At 39.6% G+C, this 19,782-nt stretch overlaps 1 protein-coding gene across 2 annotated transcripts; it reads left to right on the forward strand.

Annotated features, from left to right (window-relative positions):
* Positions 1 to 275: 275 nt before the first annotated feature.
* LOC146379976 (uncharacterized) lies at positions 276 to 10,076 on the forward strand. Of its 2 annotated transcripts, none has more exons than XM_084938908.1 (4): positions 276 to 361; positions 3,046 to 3,150; positions 6,896 to 7,492; positions 9,366 to 10,076. In XM_084938908.1, exons 2-4 carry the CDS (start codon positions 3,133 to 3,135, stop codon positions 10,044 to 10,046), a joined length of 1,296 nt encoding a protein of 431 aa, XP_084795034.1. In that variant the 5' UTR covers positions 276 to 361; positions 3,046 to 3,132; the 3' UTR covers positions 10,047 to 10,076. The 2 variants fall into 2 exon arrangements, with proteins under 2 accessions (XP_084795034.1, XP_084795033.1); XM_084938907.1 differs by lacking the exon at positions 276 to 361 and adding an exon at positions 1,580 to 1,665.
* Positions 10,077 to 19,782: the final 9,706 nt, after the last annotated feature.

Below are 19,782 nucleotides of genomic sequence, written 5' to 3' on the forward strand. Positions count from 1 at the left end.
GCATTTTTTTTCTTAAATATGAACATAATCATAGCAGAAGTGCTGCCATCTGTCTGGCCAGAAAGAGAGTACCAATTTGTTTATTTGGTAGTTCAATGAAGGGCTTCAGTTAGTTAAGAGTGAGAAAAAAAAAACTTTGGTTCATGTTGGCAGTTTTGTCTTCTTGTACAAGATTTGAAATTTAAAAAAACAAAAACAAAACCACATGTTCAAAAATATTTTTGTGGGTTTTCTCTTGTTTGTTTATTTGTTTTTTGTACTACTTGAACAGTAAAGTGGTCCTCACATGAGATGACAGTGCCAGCAGTTGCCCACAGCTCATTGAAGTTTGAGACCCCTGCCCTAGACCAACGTAACACAGGTGAGAACCAGCTGTAACAATGTTGAATGTCAGAGCAAATAGATGAAGCACGAGAGAAGAACGTATGAAAGATTGTGTTGAAATGTGCTGGAGCTGTATGTGAGGCATTCAGGGAACATCGGTCATTTATGTGGAGAGAAATATGTCTCAAAAGTGTTACAAATGAATACAGTATGATCCACAAATATAAACTAAGATTTAACAAATATGTGCAGTGATTGATGTGCTCTCAGGCATGTGCTTCAATCCACACACAAATACAAAACAATTGACCAGACGTACAACTGTTTCACAAACTCTATAAAGCATTCACACTCCAATGGATGCATCAGAAAGCAATTTGGGATTACGATCTTGTCCAAGGATATTTGGCTTGCAGACTTGAGCAGCCAGGGATCAAACCAGAAAACTTTCTGATCAAAAGCTGACTTGTGCTAAATGCTGAACGGCAGCCATCCAAGATTAAATGGCACATTCTTTAATTACAGAGTTACAGATTGTTACATGGAACTCAAAAGAAATGTTGAACCCATCTCGTGTCCTGTGTCTTCTAAAGCTGTCTGTACTTTTACCTGCAAAGTTCATCAGCAAACAGTTTGCAGGCCTCTAATTATCAGGCTGTACTCAAGCGCTTGAATTCAATCTAAAAGCTGTGCTGTCATACAGAACCAAGTACCCTCCGCGGAAACTATAGCTAATGTCACAACTGAATCTGATGAGACAGCTATGATTTCTGGACTCAAAGTAAATAATCCTGAATCAATTTATACAACATCAGTTTGTTTATTTCGCTTTCATAACAAATAGTTTGAGCCATATACAAATACAGAAGCGACAAATGGAAACATATTTACAATCCAAAGTAAAGGTATTCAGTAGCACAGTCTTTTATTTACAGTCTGCTTCTCCTGGTGGTAAACCTCTATCACATGTTTGGATTAAAAATTAGGCCTATATAGCTGCTGGTTCCAGCTTAAGCAATATTTTAAAAATACTAAATTCTTCATTGATTTGAGCTGTGGGGTTTGCTATACACTGGCAGAAAATTGTAGAGTAAATGGTGAAAACAAAGAAACCAAATCACAAGATCCTTGAATTCCATCTTTTCTATTAACAGAAACTCCAACAAATTTGTGGCCAATTGATGATGTTTAGGATATGAAAAGTCCAGTCCAGCAGGTGGCGGTAATGCGCCTTAAAGCTTTAACCGCCAAAAAATCCAAAAGCTGAAGAAGAAGAAGAGGAAGCCGAGTTCCCGCTTAATGGCGTTTTTCTCTCAGTTTATTATCAAGACTGATTTAAAGGTAAGCACCGAGCTAACGTTAATCCGAGTTTAGTTAATCTTGAGTTTAGCTCCTGAATGAGTCTTTGTGTTGCTCTCCTCGGTGTCTCTTCTCAAGTTTTTGTGAACCAGTTGGAAAAAAAATCTGACTAAATTGACTCAAGCTGCTCTAAACTAATTCACAGAAAGATATCAGCAAAAGGTTGTGAAACAGAGAAGAAAATAATTTTATTAGACGAAAGCTTTTAAATGAGCTCATTGTAATCAGAGTTTCTGTTATTTTATTAGTCTGTTATTAAGCGCTAATTAGCATCTCTGTGGCACCTGCACAGTTTATGAATGCAGCCTGCTAACCAAGCTAGGTAGCGCCACCGTTCATCCATATAAGGTCACTTCCGGCTCCAAAAGACCCAACATGTTGGCGGTAAAAGTGCTATAATGAAATCCAGTTAAAAGAAAGGTAAAAATAAATGTATTCCAGGCTAAAACACAGCTGCCTTTGTCTTATCAGCGCAAAGTTGTGTCGGCCCACAGGGCATTTGATTGTAAAAACTGGCCTCACTCTGAGAGGCCTGTTGTTAGAATCATTTCAAAGATAATTTGATATATTCTGATCAGTATTCAGTAAATGAGTCCGATTAACTGTTAGCAAAATAATAATGATAGGCCAGAGATGCATATTAAAAACAAATACATCCTCTAACCCTAAGAGGGGATCTGTGTTCTTATCACATTTAAATGTACTGCAGATCTTTTAAAGCTCCAAACAAAACTGAAATTGAGGAACAAAGATATATAGAATAAAATAGTCTTTTATTGTCTTTGTACATATTCAACTAAATTGTGGGTGCTCCACACCAACTGTGCATGGAAAACAATATAAATAGTAAGACAGTAAGAATAAATAACATATAAGAGGAGTATATACAAAGAGGAGGAAGGCACACATTAGAGGACAGAATGCTTGAAAGTAGTGCAATGGACTCGATATAAGTAGAGAATCAGTGTGACTGAGTGATGAGGGTTACTCAGATCATGGCTCAGATTTCTAAACCCACTCAGATGGGATAATCTTCCACAGCACAACTGATCATTTCTCACGGCACATGTATATATGCTGCGGCACAGTGGTTGGGAAACACTGTACTCGTTTATGCAGCTCCATTGATTGTTTTGTTTTTGTTCTTGGCCAGGGCTTTTTTAAAGAGGAATTGCTCTCCTGGTACTGGTGTACCATACTGCTGAATTTGGTATCAGTGCTCAAACCTTTTGTCTTTGTTTGAAACAAGTTGCCCACCCAGGGAAGCTAAAATTTGTTTTTTGTGCTCTCCGATGAACATATGAGACACTTTGACTCTTCAGTGCAGTGTGGAGCCTAACAAAGTTCTGTTTTGTGTCCCAGCTGATCAGCAGGAGGAGAAGAGTCTGACGGAGCAGCAGGGGAACATTTACGCTACTTGGACTCAGCTCAGCCACTGCAGAGAAAACAATGAGTTCGACACAGAAGGTGACAGATACTAGTGTTAAGAAATACTCCATTAACCCTTTAAGGCCTATTGGAGCAGGAATGCTCCATTTTCCGTAACAATTTTAAAATCTCGTTAGAACCGCACTTAAGCTAGCACAATTATTTTATTTAGGAATAGTTGTACTTACATCTTATGCCATCAGCTTGCCCTAGGTCACGGTTTCCTTCCACATATGTATTTGCAAAAATTGCATATAAAGCACTTGCAGCAAAAAAACATAACATACCAGAAACACGCTTTGCCGATCCGATCAGCTGTTCATAGCACTTCCTACGTTGGAATAGATGCCAGCGCGAACTATCACATGTCCGACTTTACCTGCCAAAACCTGCCTTCAGTGATACCTATACTGGTGTTTTTAAAAGTCATGTTTGACTTTGTTTTCTGTATTGTTTCTGGGATGCTTAGAACTCAAATTGCACTGTTGGCAATAGTTTATTTTGATGCACATGCTGTTTGTTTTGCAAATTTGCATTATAATATTTATTTTTGTTTTTCCTGCAGTATATAAAAATCTCAAAAATACTCAAAACAAATTTCCTGTGGTTGGAAACAATGTGCAACTCTTTTGCATTTACAGTTTTGAGGGATAAACCTCTGAAATTTCTCTAACTAGAAATATGTGTAGAAACAGAACAAAAAAAAAACTATTTTCTTTTTGGTTTTTCGCACTTTATGTAGTTACTATGGACTCAATGCATACATAATATTAAAATTTGGGATATAATGGTCATATTGATGTATAGCAACTTGAAATGCTCCCAAAAATGGCATTAAGGGCATGTAAAAATATAAAGATAAGCTCTGACAAACTTGGTTCTATGGTAGGTCTTAAAGGGATAAAAGTTGAAGTACTGATATATATTTTATGCAAAACTAACTGAACCTTGTGCTATATTATTGTAATGTAATAATCATGTAATAATACAATGCTTACATTGTAGAGGGTGACTTTGCCTCTAAAGAGGAAAATGGGCAGGGAAGAGGTTAAAGTGGGATTCAGCAGGATTCAACCCTAAAATCAGCTGTAGTGGCTCAGTGTGGGGAAAAGAGTCACAGCTCACAATCATTTCTGTTGAGAGCTCCAGTCGATGTTCTTAATGTACAGGCTGTGATCAGCTGACCTGCTGCTCTCTGTGGATGTACACAACTGAATTCAACCAGATGTCTGCAGATGTTTCATGAGTTGTCCTGGCTGATTTCCATCCTCTACACCAGGGGTGTCAAACTCAATTGCGCAGGGGGCCAAAACTCAAGACACACTTTAGGTCGCGGGCCAAACAAGATAAACATTTATTGAACACACTAAAACCATGTTTTTTAAACATAAATATAAATAAAAACAGACAGGAATATTATTCCAGAATAAATAAACTAAAAAAAAAATCAACTTTAACTTTAAATATTTTGAGCTTCATAAAAATATATCCTGTTAAAATTATGCAAGTTAGAAATATGAACATGCTGCAAAAAACCCAGAAAAAATAAATGAAAACATACACAAGGTTTGAGCTGCATGTAGACGGAGCTGGGGCATTGCTGCAGGAATGGAACTAATAAACTGTGCGGGCCATTCAGTGTCGTACTTTGCCTTGAGTGTATCATTACACTGCAGCTCCATCTGAATCTGCTCAGGTGCAGTTTCCACGTAAATGGGTTGTGAAGCAGCTCGAAATTCTCTTTTTGTGCTTCACAGTCACCAAAGCGCCGTGCGAACTCAGTGCGCTCAGTTTATCAGCAAAGTGCGCCGACTTGGTTCAACATTACTTAACAGGGAAAGTGAGACAGGTTGCACTGGTGCATTTGTGACAGCTTCACTTGAAATGCCTTCACTGCATCATACATGTCATGTCCATTGTTAAATCTCCCAATTCTTTTGATCTTTGGGCTGAAGGACGGACAATACTCGGTGTATAAATGCTCAATCAACAATCTTTTATTCCATACAATTCAACACTTTTGAGCATAAACCATCCGGAGAGAGCAATCCTGATCTCGAAGTGTCTGAGCGTTTCTCACATTCTTATAGCTTCAGCCCCCCTACATAATACTACATAATAATTTCACTATCTTTAATTAGGGGTATAACGTGGCATAAGATAATATAATAATCTCACACCATGAACTGACAGATTTCCTTGCTGAGCTCAAAAACCCTATTGAGAACTTTTCCCCAACTCAGCCAAAGGAACTCTGTATGATAAGGAATGTCGCCAAACTCTGAATCATAGAAGGATGAAATTGACGGTGATTTAAACCTTTCAGCTCAGATAAAATTTACGGCTTGCGTTACAGTGATCGTTACATGCTCCATTTTTAGGACTTTACCACACAGCCTGGTGTATGATACAGGATTGGATTTCATGTGTTACTGTTTAGGCTCAAATCAATTTGATCTTTGATGCCCACAGTGATGCAATAACTCCCCTCAAATGCCTTAAACCAGAAGTAACAAGCTGAAAATGTAAGGAGTAGAAAATACAGATATATATTTTTTTAATGTAGCTGTGAATTCATCCAGATGTCAGCTGATGTTTCATGAGTTGTCCTGGCTGATTTCCATTCTCTGCACTGACAGTACACTGTTTTTATATTAGACACTATACTGTTGGTATGTGGGTGGAGCTCAGCGAATGAATTTCAGCATCATGAGCTTAAGTTTAAGTTAATCTCTGCTACACTTGATGTAACCTTACTCTGCCATGAGCACCACAGTCTCTGTGCACTCGTCACACACTGTTCTTTACTTAAATCCATCACATTACAGTAAACTTGCCTGCTTATCCTGCACTAACCTGCAGAGGATTTTACTGCAGTCTTTAAATCACATTGTGAGACAAACTGCACACAAACAGTTTGTGTGTTTGCTGATGTTTGTTGGGCTGATAGAATCGCTGCATTCGAAATTACCTGCCACATAAAAAATATTACTCCATTTATTCTCGCTCGTCTTCTGTATTGCTAACTAGATGTTGAAATACCGCGACCGCAACTTATCAGCACCTGCAGTCGTTCAGGTTCTGTGCCAGAAAAGATAATCACTGGCCCATTTTCCCTGATTATGGGACACAGTTTTGCCTCTTTAATCTCTTATGATTAGTACATGATCAGGATTGGATTTCATGTGTTACTGTTTAGGCTCAAATCGATTTGATCTTTGAAGCCCGCAGTGATGAAATAACTCCCCTCAAATGACTTAAAGCAAAAGTAACAAGCCTGTTTTGAAAATGTAAGGAGTAGAAAATACAGATATATATTTTTTAATGTAGCGAGTAAAAGTAAAAAAAAACCCTCAGGTTACAGTCAGACTCTGACATCATCCTTCACTGAACCAAGCTAGTAACTGTTACATTTGATTTATTATTATTGAATATATTAGACAATTATAGAAATAGAAAATAGAAAACAGCAACAGGAAATATAAAAAAGTACAGACCTGGTAAACATTTATTACTATTCTGATTGTGTTAGCATTAATATTTGTGCACAAGCAGGAGAGATGGGCATGATTTTAGAGTGTTTGAACAATGATTAATTATCTTTAACACCAGGTTGGATGTAATGTGTTACTACTACCAGTAGGTGGGGAAAAGAGACCTTTGTGTTGGTGCCACACTCCACCTTCAGGTTTAAAACTAGTGTTAATGGAGGGAGTTTGAAGCTTCAGTTTGTTTAATGAATGCATTTCACTCACTGCCTCTGTTTGTATCTCTGTCACTGCAGGACCAACATGGACCGAGAAGTCAGCGCTCTCAGGAGGCTGACAAACCTCACAGAAGAAAGAGAAAGAAAAAAAACACCTGTGACGAGTGTGGGAAGGATTTTACCTGGAAGTTTAAACTAAAACAACATCAGCTCATCCACACTGGAGAGAGACCGTTCAGCTGTGACTTGTGTGGAAAGTCGTTTTCCTGGAAGAAAGCCCTGAAAAGACACCAAGTCGTCCACAGTGGAGTTAAAGCTTACAGCTGTGATCAGTGTGGCAGAGCTTTTGCTCACAGTAGCAGCTTACAGAGTCATCTAGTTACCCACTCTGGAATTAAGGCATACAGCTGTGACATCTGTGGAAAAACCTTCAGCCGGCTATGGAGCCGAAATATACACCTACGCATTCACTCTGGAGAAGATGTGTACTGGTGTGATCAGTGTGGCAAATACTTTACAACAGACGCACAGTTACAACGCCACATGTTTACCCACACTGAGGAGAGACCTTATCAATGTGACCTGTGTGAGAAGACTTTTAAAGCTCCACAGTACCTGAGACAACACCAACAGATTCACACCAGAAAGAGACTCTACAAGTGCAGTTACTGTGAGGTATGTATTTTTATTTTTATCTTGTAAGTTCAGTCTGACTGTTTGGAACAAGTCTGCTCATTAAATTGTGTTAGCATGTTAGCACTTCTACTGCACCGAAGAGTAGCTCTGAGCCATTATTCAGGTTTTCATTTCAGTTATGATTTTTGTTTACATGAAATGTTGCAGTTATTTAATCTTCAGGCAGCTTCGTGGTATATCATGGTGTTATTATTTCTGCATAAATGGCCTTTGGTTTACAGCGGCTCATTCCTCTGTCAGGTGTAAATAGAATAAAATAAAACATAAATTAAGTACAAAACCAAACCATTCAGTAATCTTCTCTTATGGTTAACAAAGTTGTATCGTTACGTAATGGTATTGCAGTATTGTAGCCGTAGTATCATTGCTTCCTTATAGTTTTAGTACTTTTAAACATAAGTGTTAAAATACCCATTTAATGTTATAATTACAGTGTCATTGGGGGTAATAGTGTTTTTCTTGTATCCCGGTCAGCTGAGTGTTATAACTGCACAATTACAGTGTTATTAATGCAGTATTAAATCAGTATTATTTCAGTGTTATAGTAGTTTAGCATGGGTACCTTAAAAACAGTAGTGTGGTATAGGGTTGGGCGATATATCGAGTTTTTAAAAAATATCGATATATTTTTATATGAGATATAAGATATGACAATATCCTTTATATCAATATAGTCTATATTACGCTATAATTATAGTTGTGGAGCCACAAGTTTGCCTCTCTTTCGTCCACTTTTGTCTTTACGCAACTTTACTCGACCTCGCCTCTCTCCTTCACTGAACACAACTCCCCCTCCTCCCCCATTGCTTCACCTGCAGGCAGCGACAAGATGAACACAGCAAATCTCCGTTAACGAGTTACTGCGCATCGCCCTGTGCGTGGGGCTGGACGGCGTCAACATGTTAACGAGCTAACCACGCTAACGAGCTAACCACGCTAACGCCATGCAGCCCAGAGGGGCTGCACAGCCTAAAATCCTTTCATTCTCTCAAAAGTTGTCAGTGCGCCTTTTGTATGAATTCTGGTTGTGCTTGATGACCAAGAACCGATTTTATGTGGTACACAGCGCTCAGCAATCTGTCAAAAAATGTTTTAGTACGACTTTGGTAAGCTACGGAGTTGCACCGCTTGATGGATTGTCGGATCCATTACGGCTACCGAGGAGCCTCGCGGAGTGATACGTACTATGCTTCAACATAATAGTACCGTATAGTGTGTGGATAAGGACCATAAATGGCACCTGTTAAGAGAAATGGTTACGAAATGGATTTCAAACTCCAGGCTGTCAGTCACGTAGTAGAAGTTGGGAACAGAGCAGCTGTGACATCTGTCTATGTTATTATGCTCAGCGTCTTTTAGTTTACATTTTGACTGCACAATTGTGAGCTCTTTGTTATGCACAAAAACAACATAGTTTTCTTTTATTCATGGAGCATTATTATTTAATAAATGCTCATAATTTATTTTTGAGTAGTTTTTTTCATGTACATCTATGCTGTATGTTAATAAAAGTGCCTGTGTGACATCTGGGACACAGCTTTGACTAAGACCTCTCTTTTTGTTCTTACTTTATAGCTTTAAAAAAATATCGAGATATGAATTTTGGGTTCATATCGCGCAGCCCTAGTATGGTAGTACTTAAGTGTGAGTCAGATGTTACTGTAATATTAAATAAGTATTCCTGTAGTATTATGGTGGTAGTATTGTAGTTATTGTAGCCCAGTAAACTGAGTGTGTTAATCGAAACAGTAAAATGTAATTGGACGTCTGCAGAGATGCTTTTTATTTCAGGCGACTTTCAGGATAAAAGTGTTGAAGGACTGACTTACACTGTCTTTGTGTCTTTGTTTAGAAGCAGAGCGACACAGATGGGTCCACTTCTCAACCCTGTCATCGCTGTGGTGGTGGGAAAGACTTTCGTTGTGACATCTGTGGAAAAGCTTTCAGTCAGCAAGCCGGCCTAAAAATACATCAACGTAAACACACTGGAGACAAACTGAAATACTGCAAAGAATGTGGGAGAAGCTTCCCCACATCAACTGAGTTAAAACAACATGAACTCTTTCACAGTGGGGTCAAAAAGCACCTCTGTGATCAGTGTGGGTCATCCTTCACCACTGCAAGTCACCTTAAAACACACAAACGAGTCCACACAGGAGAGAAACCATACAAGTGCAGACACTATGACAAAAGCTTCTCACAGTCAGGTAATCGTAACGAGCATGAACGTACACACATGGAAGGAAACTACAGCTGTGAGCAGTGTGACAAGAGCTTCAGTAATCTCAGTTCATACTCTGCACACAAACAATCCCACGTTACTAATAAACTGTTTCACTGTTACCAATGTGCCAAAACATTTACTTCATTATCTGCTCTGTGCAAACATCAGCGTGATCACGCAGGGCTGAAATCGTTCCCATCACAGGACGACAGCGAATCTGAAGAGAGAGAAACATCCTCTTCTGGTTTCAGAGTCCAACTTAAAACCCTGGAGATCAGGCTCCACAGAGTTCAGATCGGCTCTCCTTAAAGTTCAAATGAGGCTATGAATCAAAATGTTCCTGTAGTTCAATTTTAATCTTTATAAATGGTTCTTCTACAGTGTTTGTGTTCAGTGGTTACCTTTTTTTTTCCAGTGGTTGGATGAAAAATCAGTTTCCTGTTCTCAAGTTTGTATTGAATGTATTTTATTAAAGTTCTTAAATAAATTTAAAAACATGTTAAATAAAGAATTGTTTGAACGACAAATATTTTGAGCCATGATGTCATGTCATGATGGGTCATCTGTAGGAAGTACTATTGCTGACCTGACAGACTCGACCTTGTTTACAAAGAAAGAAAGGAACTGATTACATGTGTCAGCAGAGGCTTTCAGGGTTGTTTAGAGTAGAGCTGATAGTGTTAAAGAGAACACGGGGATTATGACAATTTAACACAATGATCTGAGAAAAATATCTGTTTCTCTCATTTTCACTGTATTCTGATCAAATTTCCAACATTCTTTTAACATTTCAAAAGAAACCTGCAATTTGTCTTTCTTCCACTTTCACTCTGCTCTCCTACACTGACGCCTGACTGCTTGGGTGGATTCATTTAACCAGGGCTGTGAAACACGTTTTGGGCGCCTGGTTTTTAATGGGTTCACAGTGTTCAGGGTCTGAGTACAGGTTTCCTGGAACTGCAAAAGCAGCTCATCTGGGGTGGGCCCAATAAGTAATCTCAGGGTCGGTAAAGATTTTCTTTATAAAAGTGGAGGAGAAGAGAGCAGCGGTGGGGTGGAGTGTGAACTTTAAACTCATGCACGCGAGAAATGTCAATTACAACCATATGATAACACCAGGTCATGAGTGTGCTCCTGCTGATGTGTAGGGCCTTCAACGGACTGTAAAGGTAAAATGACTGAATAAATTTAAAAACTCCTGAGCAAGCAGACCATCAGGGCAACAGACATGAATATTAAAATCACCAACTATTATAATCCGATCCTTTTTAGGCACAATTTCAGCCAAAAAACATGAAAAGTAATTTTAAAAAGTCTTTAAATTACTGCACACACAACTGGTTGAGAGCGTCCCAGTTCAAATATACCACACGAAAAAATGCTTGGTTAAAAATGATCTAATTTGTAACCAAACGCTGGGTCAAATATGGACCGAGCCAACGTTGGCTTTTTTCAATTTAACAGGGTTTGGTTACTGGTTTGACCCAGCACACTGGGTTACGATAACTGTCCAAAAATTGTGTTAAATTGACCAAGCTGAGCTTACCAAAAATTGGGTCGAAACTCGAACCCATCACAAGGGTTATATTACAATTAACGTTTGGGTTAAAATGTCACAGCCAGGATCAGCAGGGCGCTGATCAGCTGTTTCTGCCTTTCTCTCTCTCGTTTTTTTTCTCGCTGAGGCGGAACTCATTGCGGGCTCACGCCCTCAGCCCACGCCCCTCGGAGGAAGAAACACCTGAGCCTCATTAGTGTGGCCAGCATTTAAGCCAGGGAGTGACTGCTGTTCTTTGCTGACTCGCATCCCTGGACTGTTTACCTGTATCCTGTGTGGTGAGTGTCAGAGAGAGAGAGCCTGACTGTGTGCGTGGATTGTTTGAAAGGAGCGAGTGCCTTTTCCCCTGGATTTCCCTGGAGCCCTGTCCCCCCACTTTTGTACATAGCACTATCTCTGCACCTTTTCTATATACACCCTGTGAACCATGTAAATAAATTCCTTGTGAGCTTCTAACTTCGGATTCCTGCGTGTTCAATTCAATTCAATTTTATTTATATAGCGCCAAATCACAACAAAAGTCGCCTCAAGGCGCTTCGTGTGAGTCCTCCATGTCAACCATAACATAAGATTTCTACTTATTATAAAAAACTAGATTTAAAGCAGATTGTTTAAAAAAATCTTTTTATTGTCATATGATACACAGAACATAGACACCAAAATTCATAAAAAATATATCAATGAAAGTAAAATGCAATTAACATAAAAGTATATACTTCATTATATTATATCCATTACTTCAAATCAGTCTTTGGTTACAGCACATGTACGTGTTAACAAACATGAAGACATGCTATGTAAAGTCGGCTCTATTTTTAGAACAAATAACATGTAAAAACTTTTAACTTTCAAAAACTGATGAATTGATGATTTTTCAGTGCTTAACATACATCAACACTTTGGAAATGTGGCAAGAGGGAATCTACCTTTCAGATCATTTCATACACCTTTGTGAGCAACATTTTACGCTTCCATCAGAGCTAAACGAGCCCTCATTCATTTGATCATATTTGGTTCGTGTCCTGGGATTCATGTGTGTTTCTGCCATGAGTGACTTCAAAATTCAACATCCTTTAATTGTCCTAGATAATCTGACTGATGTTAAATCCTCCCAATTCTTTTGATCTTTGGGCTGAAGGAAGGACAATACTTGGTGTATAAATGCTCAATCAACAATCATTTTATTCCATACAATTCAACACTTTATGAGCATAAACCATCCGGAGGGGAGATGAGCGCGGGAGGGTGTCCGCCTGATCTTGACGTGTCTGAGCGTTCCTCACATTCTTATAGCTTCAGCCCCCCTCCACCTAGTCATACAACCTAAACATCCACATTCTTTCTCTCTCTCAGTGAGCCTAAGTTATGACCTTGGCTTCCTGTGCAGTATGTTCTGTTCTTTTCTAATCAGACAAATAAGGTGATGACTCTCTGCACACAGTATTTCTTATACCTCAGCAGTATAATGCATCATAAAATAATATCATTCATTAACAATAAATCAGCAGTCTAATGTAATACAAATCAGTTTAATAAATCTAATAGTTATCACCTCTTCTAAGTCAGGAGAATAATGCAAACTAAAACTACATAATAATTTCACAATCTTTAATAACAATGTTAGCCCTCAACAGGCAGGAAACCATAGATGGGAAAGGAGACAGAGTGAGAGCAGCAGAGTAGAAAGAAGATGGGGAAAGAGGAGCAGCAGTGGGAGCAGGCCCAATAGGAAAAACATGGGTGGAGGCAGCAGCAGCAAGCAGAACATGTACAGGAGTCAGAGTGAGAGCAGCAGCAGCAGCAGAAACAGTAAAAAAGCTGGAAAACACAAAGGTGGAGGCAGGAGCAGCAGGAAGAGAAGCAAACATAGTAGCAAGAGAAGAAGCAGAGGAAGTACATGGGGAAGCAGGGGGAGGAGCAGCAGTAAAAACAGGGGTGGAGGCTCCAGGAGGAGCAGTAGCAGTAAAGGTTAGAGGAGTTAAAACAAACCATCATCCCTGAAGACAAACTTCCTTCACACTTTTAAATGATTTTTTTCCCCAAACAGCATTTAAATTCTACTTAAAACAAAATACAAAAAATGTTCTGCCCTGTTTTTTCTGAATAAAGTCTTCAGCTTCAAACCTGCTCTGTGTCTGTCTCTGTTACACCGAACATCTGCAGATTAGACTTGATTTACTGATGATAGTCCCACATCGAGATATTTATTGAGGTATTTACCGTCATTCTGTTTATAATCCAACAGTGCACAGTTGAATGAAAATACATTTCCAGGCAGGTATGTTGAAGTCCATTTTTTTTACATGGAATAAATAGCCATATAAATATATATATAAGAGAGCATCACAGAGACTTTATTATTCCCAGAGGAAAAATTAGTTGTCATAGCAGCAAATACAGAACAATCATCAAGCACACACCAATTAGTGAAACTACAGGAATGTCTTAAAGACATAAAGACCTGATGACCTCTAATTTTCTGCCTCTAAATTCAGATAAAACTGAGGTTATTTTACTCGGCCCCGAAAATCTTAGAAATATGGTCTCTAACCAGATTCTTACTCTGGATGGCATTACCTTGGCCTCCAGTAACACTGTGAGGAACCTTGGAGTTTCCAAGGTTCCCCACTTTCCAACTTTCCACATGTAGAAAGTTAGTTTTGAATTGGTGAAACGAACATTTTATTTACAGTTTCTCATACACAAGGCAGATAATATTCTTCATGTACATTATTTTTTTTACAAATACTGGAAGTACAACAAACCGAAAAAATTTTTTTTTTCATGAATTCATCTCTTAATGTTTTATACAAAACCTCTCTCTGATTTCCCAGTATGTATTTTGGATCGACTAAAATGTATTTACAATAGCCAGAGTCAACTGAATTCAAATAGTTCTTAAATCCAACGGTTAAAAATAAAGGTCCGAAAATTCAGCCCATTCCTTTTATTTACTGGAAGAGATCAAATCTGAGACTCTGTTATGTTGAGCTACATGAAGACAAGTAGATTCAAACTTAATACAAAAAATCCATTACAATATTTGTAATTAAAGGATCTGCTGGCAAGCCTCTCTACTTGCTCCTTCAAAACTTGTGTTGTGAAAACCAAAGTTTTTGTTGTTCAACAGGGTTGAATCATAATTGCCGTTGCCTGGTGGCCAAACAACTGGGGTGAGGTGGGAAAGATCCATTGAGGTCCAGCCGCAAAATTGCCCACAGCCTGATAATTTGCACCACTTCTGATTAAATTGATCTCCAGGTGCTGGGTGTACTGCTGCTTGAGTGGGGGCTCTCCCTCTCCCTGAAACTGAATCACAGACAGCACAGTCAGTAAAAGTACAATACAAAGTTCTTGTTTCAAATTATACTCAATACATTTCAAATGAAATTAATGAATGAATTACCCAGATGTCTGAAAAGTTTAATAATTGTCAGAGTCCTGGGTCTCCTGACCCATCATGTTTAGTTCTTTGTGATTTTTGTATTATTGTACTTGTGTGAGTTATTCTATCGTTTCTAGTTTCGATCCCTTCAGTTTTTTGGGACTTACATCCTGTTCCGTTTCAAGAGTAATGAGCACAGATTAATAGAACTACAGCTGTGTCCGAATTCAGGGGAAGGATGCGCCAATGCCATATTTGGAGGCAATGACGTCACGGCGACGCAACGAAGTCAAAGAGTGCTCAAAATATGGCGACAAATGTGTCCTACTTTGCCCCGAATTTTAAGGATGGGTCCAATGTATCCTTCGTGTCCTACTATATCCCAGGATTCATTGCGGGTCATAGAGGAGATTTGTTTCTGATAACGATGGTGGTTGAAGCAGGAGAGGAAAACACTTTCAAATGTAAGTATATGAAAATCTGGTTGTACAAAAGTTAAATTGTTATAGCGGTTGTGTTGTTAAGCTTTGGGCATCTGCATAGACATGTTTTTTTTTATTTTATTCAGATAACCGTAAACCAGCTTGTATGGTGAGTCCCGCGATTTTTCATGTATTGCTGCTTACATACAGCTAATTTGGATTTTTTCGAATTGGTGATATGTTGTGGGGAACAAAGACCAAACAGCTTAATTTATTAAAACGAGGAGAAAATGATCACCTCTTCACTGGGGTGAAGAATTGGGCCGCTACGGAGTACGGTTCTATTAACCCATGCTGTACAGCAGCGGTCCCCAACTTTTTTTTCCACCTATGTCAGATATGGACCGGCCTTTCAGGTATCACCGATGAATACAACCACATAAAAGGATCCGACCAAGACAAATACTGTGGTATTTTGTAAATATAATAATAAACGTGAATGTACTGTGTAATTGTGTAACTTTATTAGCAGCGTCCTCCTGAAAATGCGCCAACATTGAGAGTAACATCCTCCTCTCTGCCGCTTAATGCTCGCTGGTCGCTATGGTAACGTGTAAATATTTGTTTCAAAATAAGACACACAACTACAACAAGGGAAAAGACCCAAGGAAACCGAGTTAACGATAAAACCCCTGAAAACCATAAATTTCACACCGGAGCCTCAACTCTCGTGGCCCGGTACCAAACGACTCACGGACCGCTGCTGTACAGAACCTGTGATGTCCAGACGGCATTCCTCTGGTGTTCTGCTGTGAAAACCTTTGGGTTTAGGGATTAACATAGTGTCCATGGTTTCCTTTCTTCTCTTATTTGTTGTGTGTGATTCAGGACAATTCTGGAGAAGATGGGCCTGCAGGTGAAAGTCACCCCCTTGCAGGCCAGAAGACATGGGATAACTTTAAAGAATACAAAGTACGTATGTGTGTTATCTAGAAGATAATTCTTAAGAACACAAGTTAATAAATGTGCAATTACTGAGAGTTGTTGTGGTGTTTTTATTTGCCTGCTATCATTTTTGATTTCCTCTGCCTTTAGGATTGCAAGTATCCAGGCTCAGGAGAGGGGGTCAGTGGGAAGCCCACTGCTGCTACTTGGCCATGGTTTGCCCTCATGGATGAGGTGATAGGACAGATGCCTTCCACTAAGCCTCCTGTCCTAATGTCCTCTCTCCCTGAGGACACTCCAGGGCCAAGCACAGCAGTGGGTGACCAACACGACAGCGATGACGAAGCAGCTCAGCCACCTACGACAGAGATAAAGAAGAAAAGAGACAGGGATGATGAGCTGCTAGGCCTCATCAGAGAGGACCTGAGGCAGCAAAGAGAAGCTGAGGAGAGGAGAGGATGGACAGACTGTTTTCACTTCTAGAAAGATTAGTTCCAAAATAAGTTATGTATTGAGAAATTTATTTATTTGAATATATTTGTTACATTGTTATATGTGTTGCATTAGTTTAAAGGTTTTATGTTATTAATAAATTGATTCAAACAAACAGTAATTGTCACTGAACTCAATTTGATTTACAGGTATTTTTAACATGTATGAACATGACGCTAACTTTGAACAATATTGTTATTTATTTGATAGCAAAGTAAATAACAATAACAATTAAACAAGAATATTTCAAATACACAGTATGTAAAGATGAAAAAACAATATTTACAGTTGTTCACACAGGATTAACCCGAGTGACCTGTTCCTGGACCGTTTCGTTAACAACTGTAATAGATTACAGGAAGTCTCTGGCAGTGTTGCTGAATCTGTCATGGTCCCCGTGCTTCGTTGGCTGACTCTGTTTGGCAACATGTTTTGTTTTTTGTTTTTTTCCTTCGTACTCTCTCTCCTCTGCCGGGGTGGTGCTCATTACGGGCTCCCGCCCCTGGCCCCCACACCTGTGCTCACCGTCACACATGCAGGTGATCCCAGCTGATTTGGAGCACTATTTATGATGGTGGACCTGTGTCATCCTTCGCTGGATCGTTGAGCCATCAGCGTCAGTCCCTCTAAACCTAAACCTGTATCTGTGAGTTTGAGACTATCCCTAACCTGGACTTCTTTCTCTGTGTGTATATAGATCTGCCCTGGACCCGAGCGAGCGTGTGTGTGTTTGGAACCCACTGAGAGCGTGTATTGGATTAATCCCTGCTTCCCCCTGGACCCTGGAGCCCCGGACCCTTTTCCCCCGCCACACGGTATATATATTCTCACCTGGTGTCTCACTGTAAATAAACGCACTTTCTCTTTACCAAGGATACCTGGCCTGCGCGTGAGTCCGTTTTAAACATTGTGATAGAATCTGCTCGAGCAATATCAGACATGGATGGATGAGGTGCTGCAACTGAGACCTGCGGTTTGTCTTTTCTGGTTGGCGAGTGGAGAATCACACAGGGTGGTCTGCAAAGAGAGCTTTAGGATGCTTCCTCCCACTGTCCACTGCATTGTCCATCCACAGGGTTTGCAGGGCTGGCTCACTCGTGGCTGCCAAACCACTAAGATGTTTTCAGAAATATGCAAGCAGGAGATGGTGGATGCTATATTATTAGTATAATACTTGTAACTCTGTAGCAGACAACAGTTTGATAAAGTGCTATGTAAAAAAACAAGCAAAAGATTAGATTTTATACGTTTCAAAGATATTTAGTTTATATATTTTATATGATACAGTACATGTGTAAGAATGACTGATGTGCCAAAAAATGATCGTCTGCCAAAAACTGATTTTCGGTTTTTGCCCTAAACTGATTGCACGTATTTAACCTGCTATGAATAACTTGTTGGTCTATAATACGTGAAACATGTCATTTGTATCCCTCATTAATGATATCAAGTCACTCTGAGCCACCAGCAACATTCCTGTAACAAGGTAGAAGCTGCAATCCGTTTTTGGCAGTGACTTTTATATATCTTTTATTTATCCAGTTCAAAAACAATCTTGTTGACATTAGAAATTTATTTTTTAAGAGTAATCTGGTCAAGAGGACAGTAGAAAGTGCAACAAATATATCAATTTTACCTACATTATAACCAGAGTTATAAAGATACTTGAACAACAGGTAATTATTGTATATATAAAACCCATGTTCATCGAAGTCTATTTACCAACATACATAAAGATATTACACACATTACACACGGAAACATTGGAAATCAGTTTTGTCAGGCGAACACTTTTTTGGCACAACGCTTCAATTGTCCATGTAATTAGCTACGTAATTCCTAAATGCGTGTAGATTAAAGGAAATTATTTTACCTGGATATGATTGTCTCTGATGAGCATAAGGTACAGAACGTGCGGGCGACGACGATAAGGTTTTTCTAGCTCCTCGAGAAATAAAATTGTCCAAACAACGGAGCAACATTTCTGGGTCCATTTTAAAGTTTTCACGCTGTGGCGCTAGCGACCGGATAAACACGCAAGTAAGGGCAGAGTTGAAGGCTAGGAGGCTGTCCACAGCCCATCTGTTATGTTGGATACTCATTGTTTGTTCTTTTTCTATGGAGAAAAAAAGGGTCCTGTCCACAGCCGCTCACTTCTGACTACCCGTCCGTCTAACGACACTACCTTGTGACGTAGGTAGGTAGTGTCCTTATGAGCATCCTTCCCCTGAATTCGGACACAGCATACGTTTTACTAGCGGACCGAAAGTGTTACTGACGGGAATCTACAGTGTCTTGAGCTGAATTAAGACTTCAGGAGTCATTCGTCATGTCGAATGACCTGCGGATAAACTCTCAGGTTGGTAATAAATGTATTACATGTATAAGAACAAGCCTCATGTTAACAAATGATAGCCGTACAGTAACTTTTATGCTTATTGTAGCTGTTAGCTAAAAATGCTAATTTAGCTAGTTTGCCTTGGATTCAGCTTTGACAAACAAATATGATCGACTGTTTCTAGTAGAATTCCAGAGTTGTCATCTTGTACCCTCTTAGAGCCCTGTATGTGTCACGGGGTGGAAAGGGACAAGTTATCTAGGGTTTTTTACTATGCATGTTTTGCTGTGTTTTACCTTTTTAATATTTTAATATTGTACACTGGTTTATTTTTATGAGTTTTACTGCATGTTTTTATGGTATTTATTTGGTGACTTGTCCTGGAAAGACTCCGCCCCTACAAACCTGATCACACCTGGGAGGTCCCAGAGGCCAATAAGAGGGCCTGGCAGACCACAGAGAAGGAGGCTTGAGGGGAGGCTTGAGAGACGGGCAGGAGTGAGTGGTTAGAGGCGGCGGACGGGCCGGTGCCGATTGGTGGTTACAAAGAAACGGCGGGCAGAGTTGAGAGCTCTGCCCACCCGGGGTAAGTATTTTGACTTGTCCCCTTTAATGAATGATAGCTGCCTAAAAGAGTAGTGACTGCCGCTGCCTCCCTTTCTTTAGTCAAAGGAGCTTGCAAAGAAAAGCGTCTGGACTTCTTTAAGTTACTTTGCAAGCTCCTTTGACTACGATGACCTGGATGACTGAGAACCTTCACAGACATACTCCCTTTCTTTAGCGCACCGGGGCGCAGAGTGTGGAGAGGAAGGCGAGGACGCCGCCGGGTTTCCCTTCTGCACCGCTTCACTGGATTTTTAATTCTTCGTAACTTTTATACCGTGGCGGACACCACTGGACTTTTA

This window comes from Perissodus microlepis, chromosome 9 (assembly GCF_051167445.1).
Source record: "Perissodus microlepis isolate ML-2025 ecotype Zambia chromosome 9, ASM5116744v1, whole genome shotgun sequence".
Taxonomy (NCBI): domain Eukaryota; kingdom Metazoa; phylum Chordata; class Actinopteri; order Cichliformes; family Cichlidae; genus Perissodus; species Perissodus microlepis.

Excerpts from the sequence above, each read along its gene's own strand:
- LOC146379976 (XM_084938908.1), top strand. Across the intron at positions 7,493-9,365 it reads ACAAGTGCAGTTACTGTGAG|AAGCAGAGCGACACAGATGG; the intron begins GTATGTATTTTT and ends GTCTTTGTTTAG.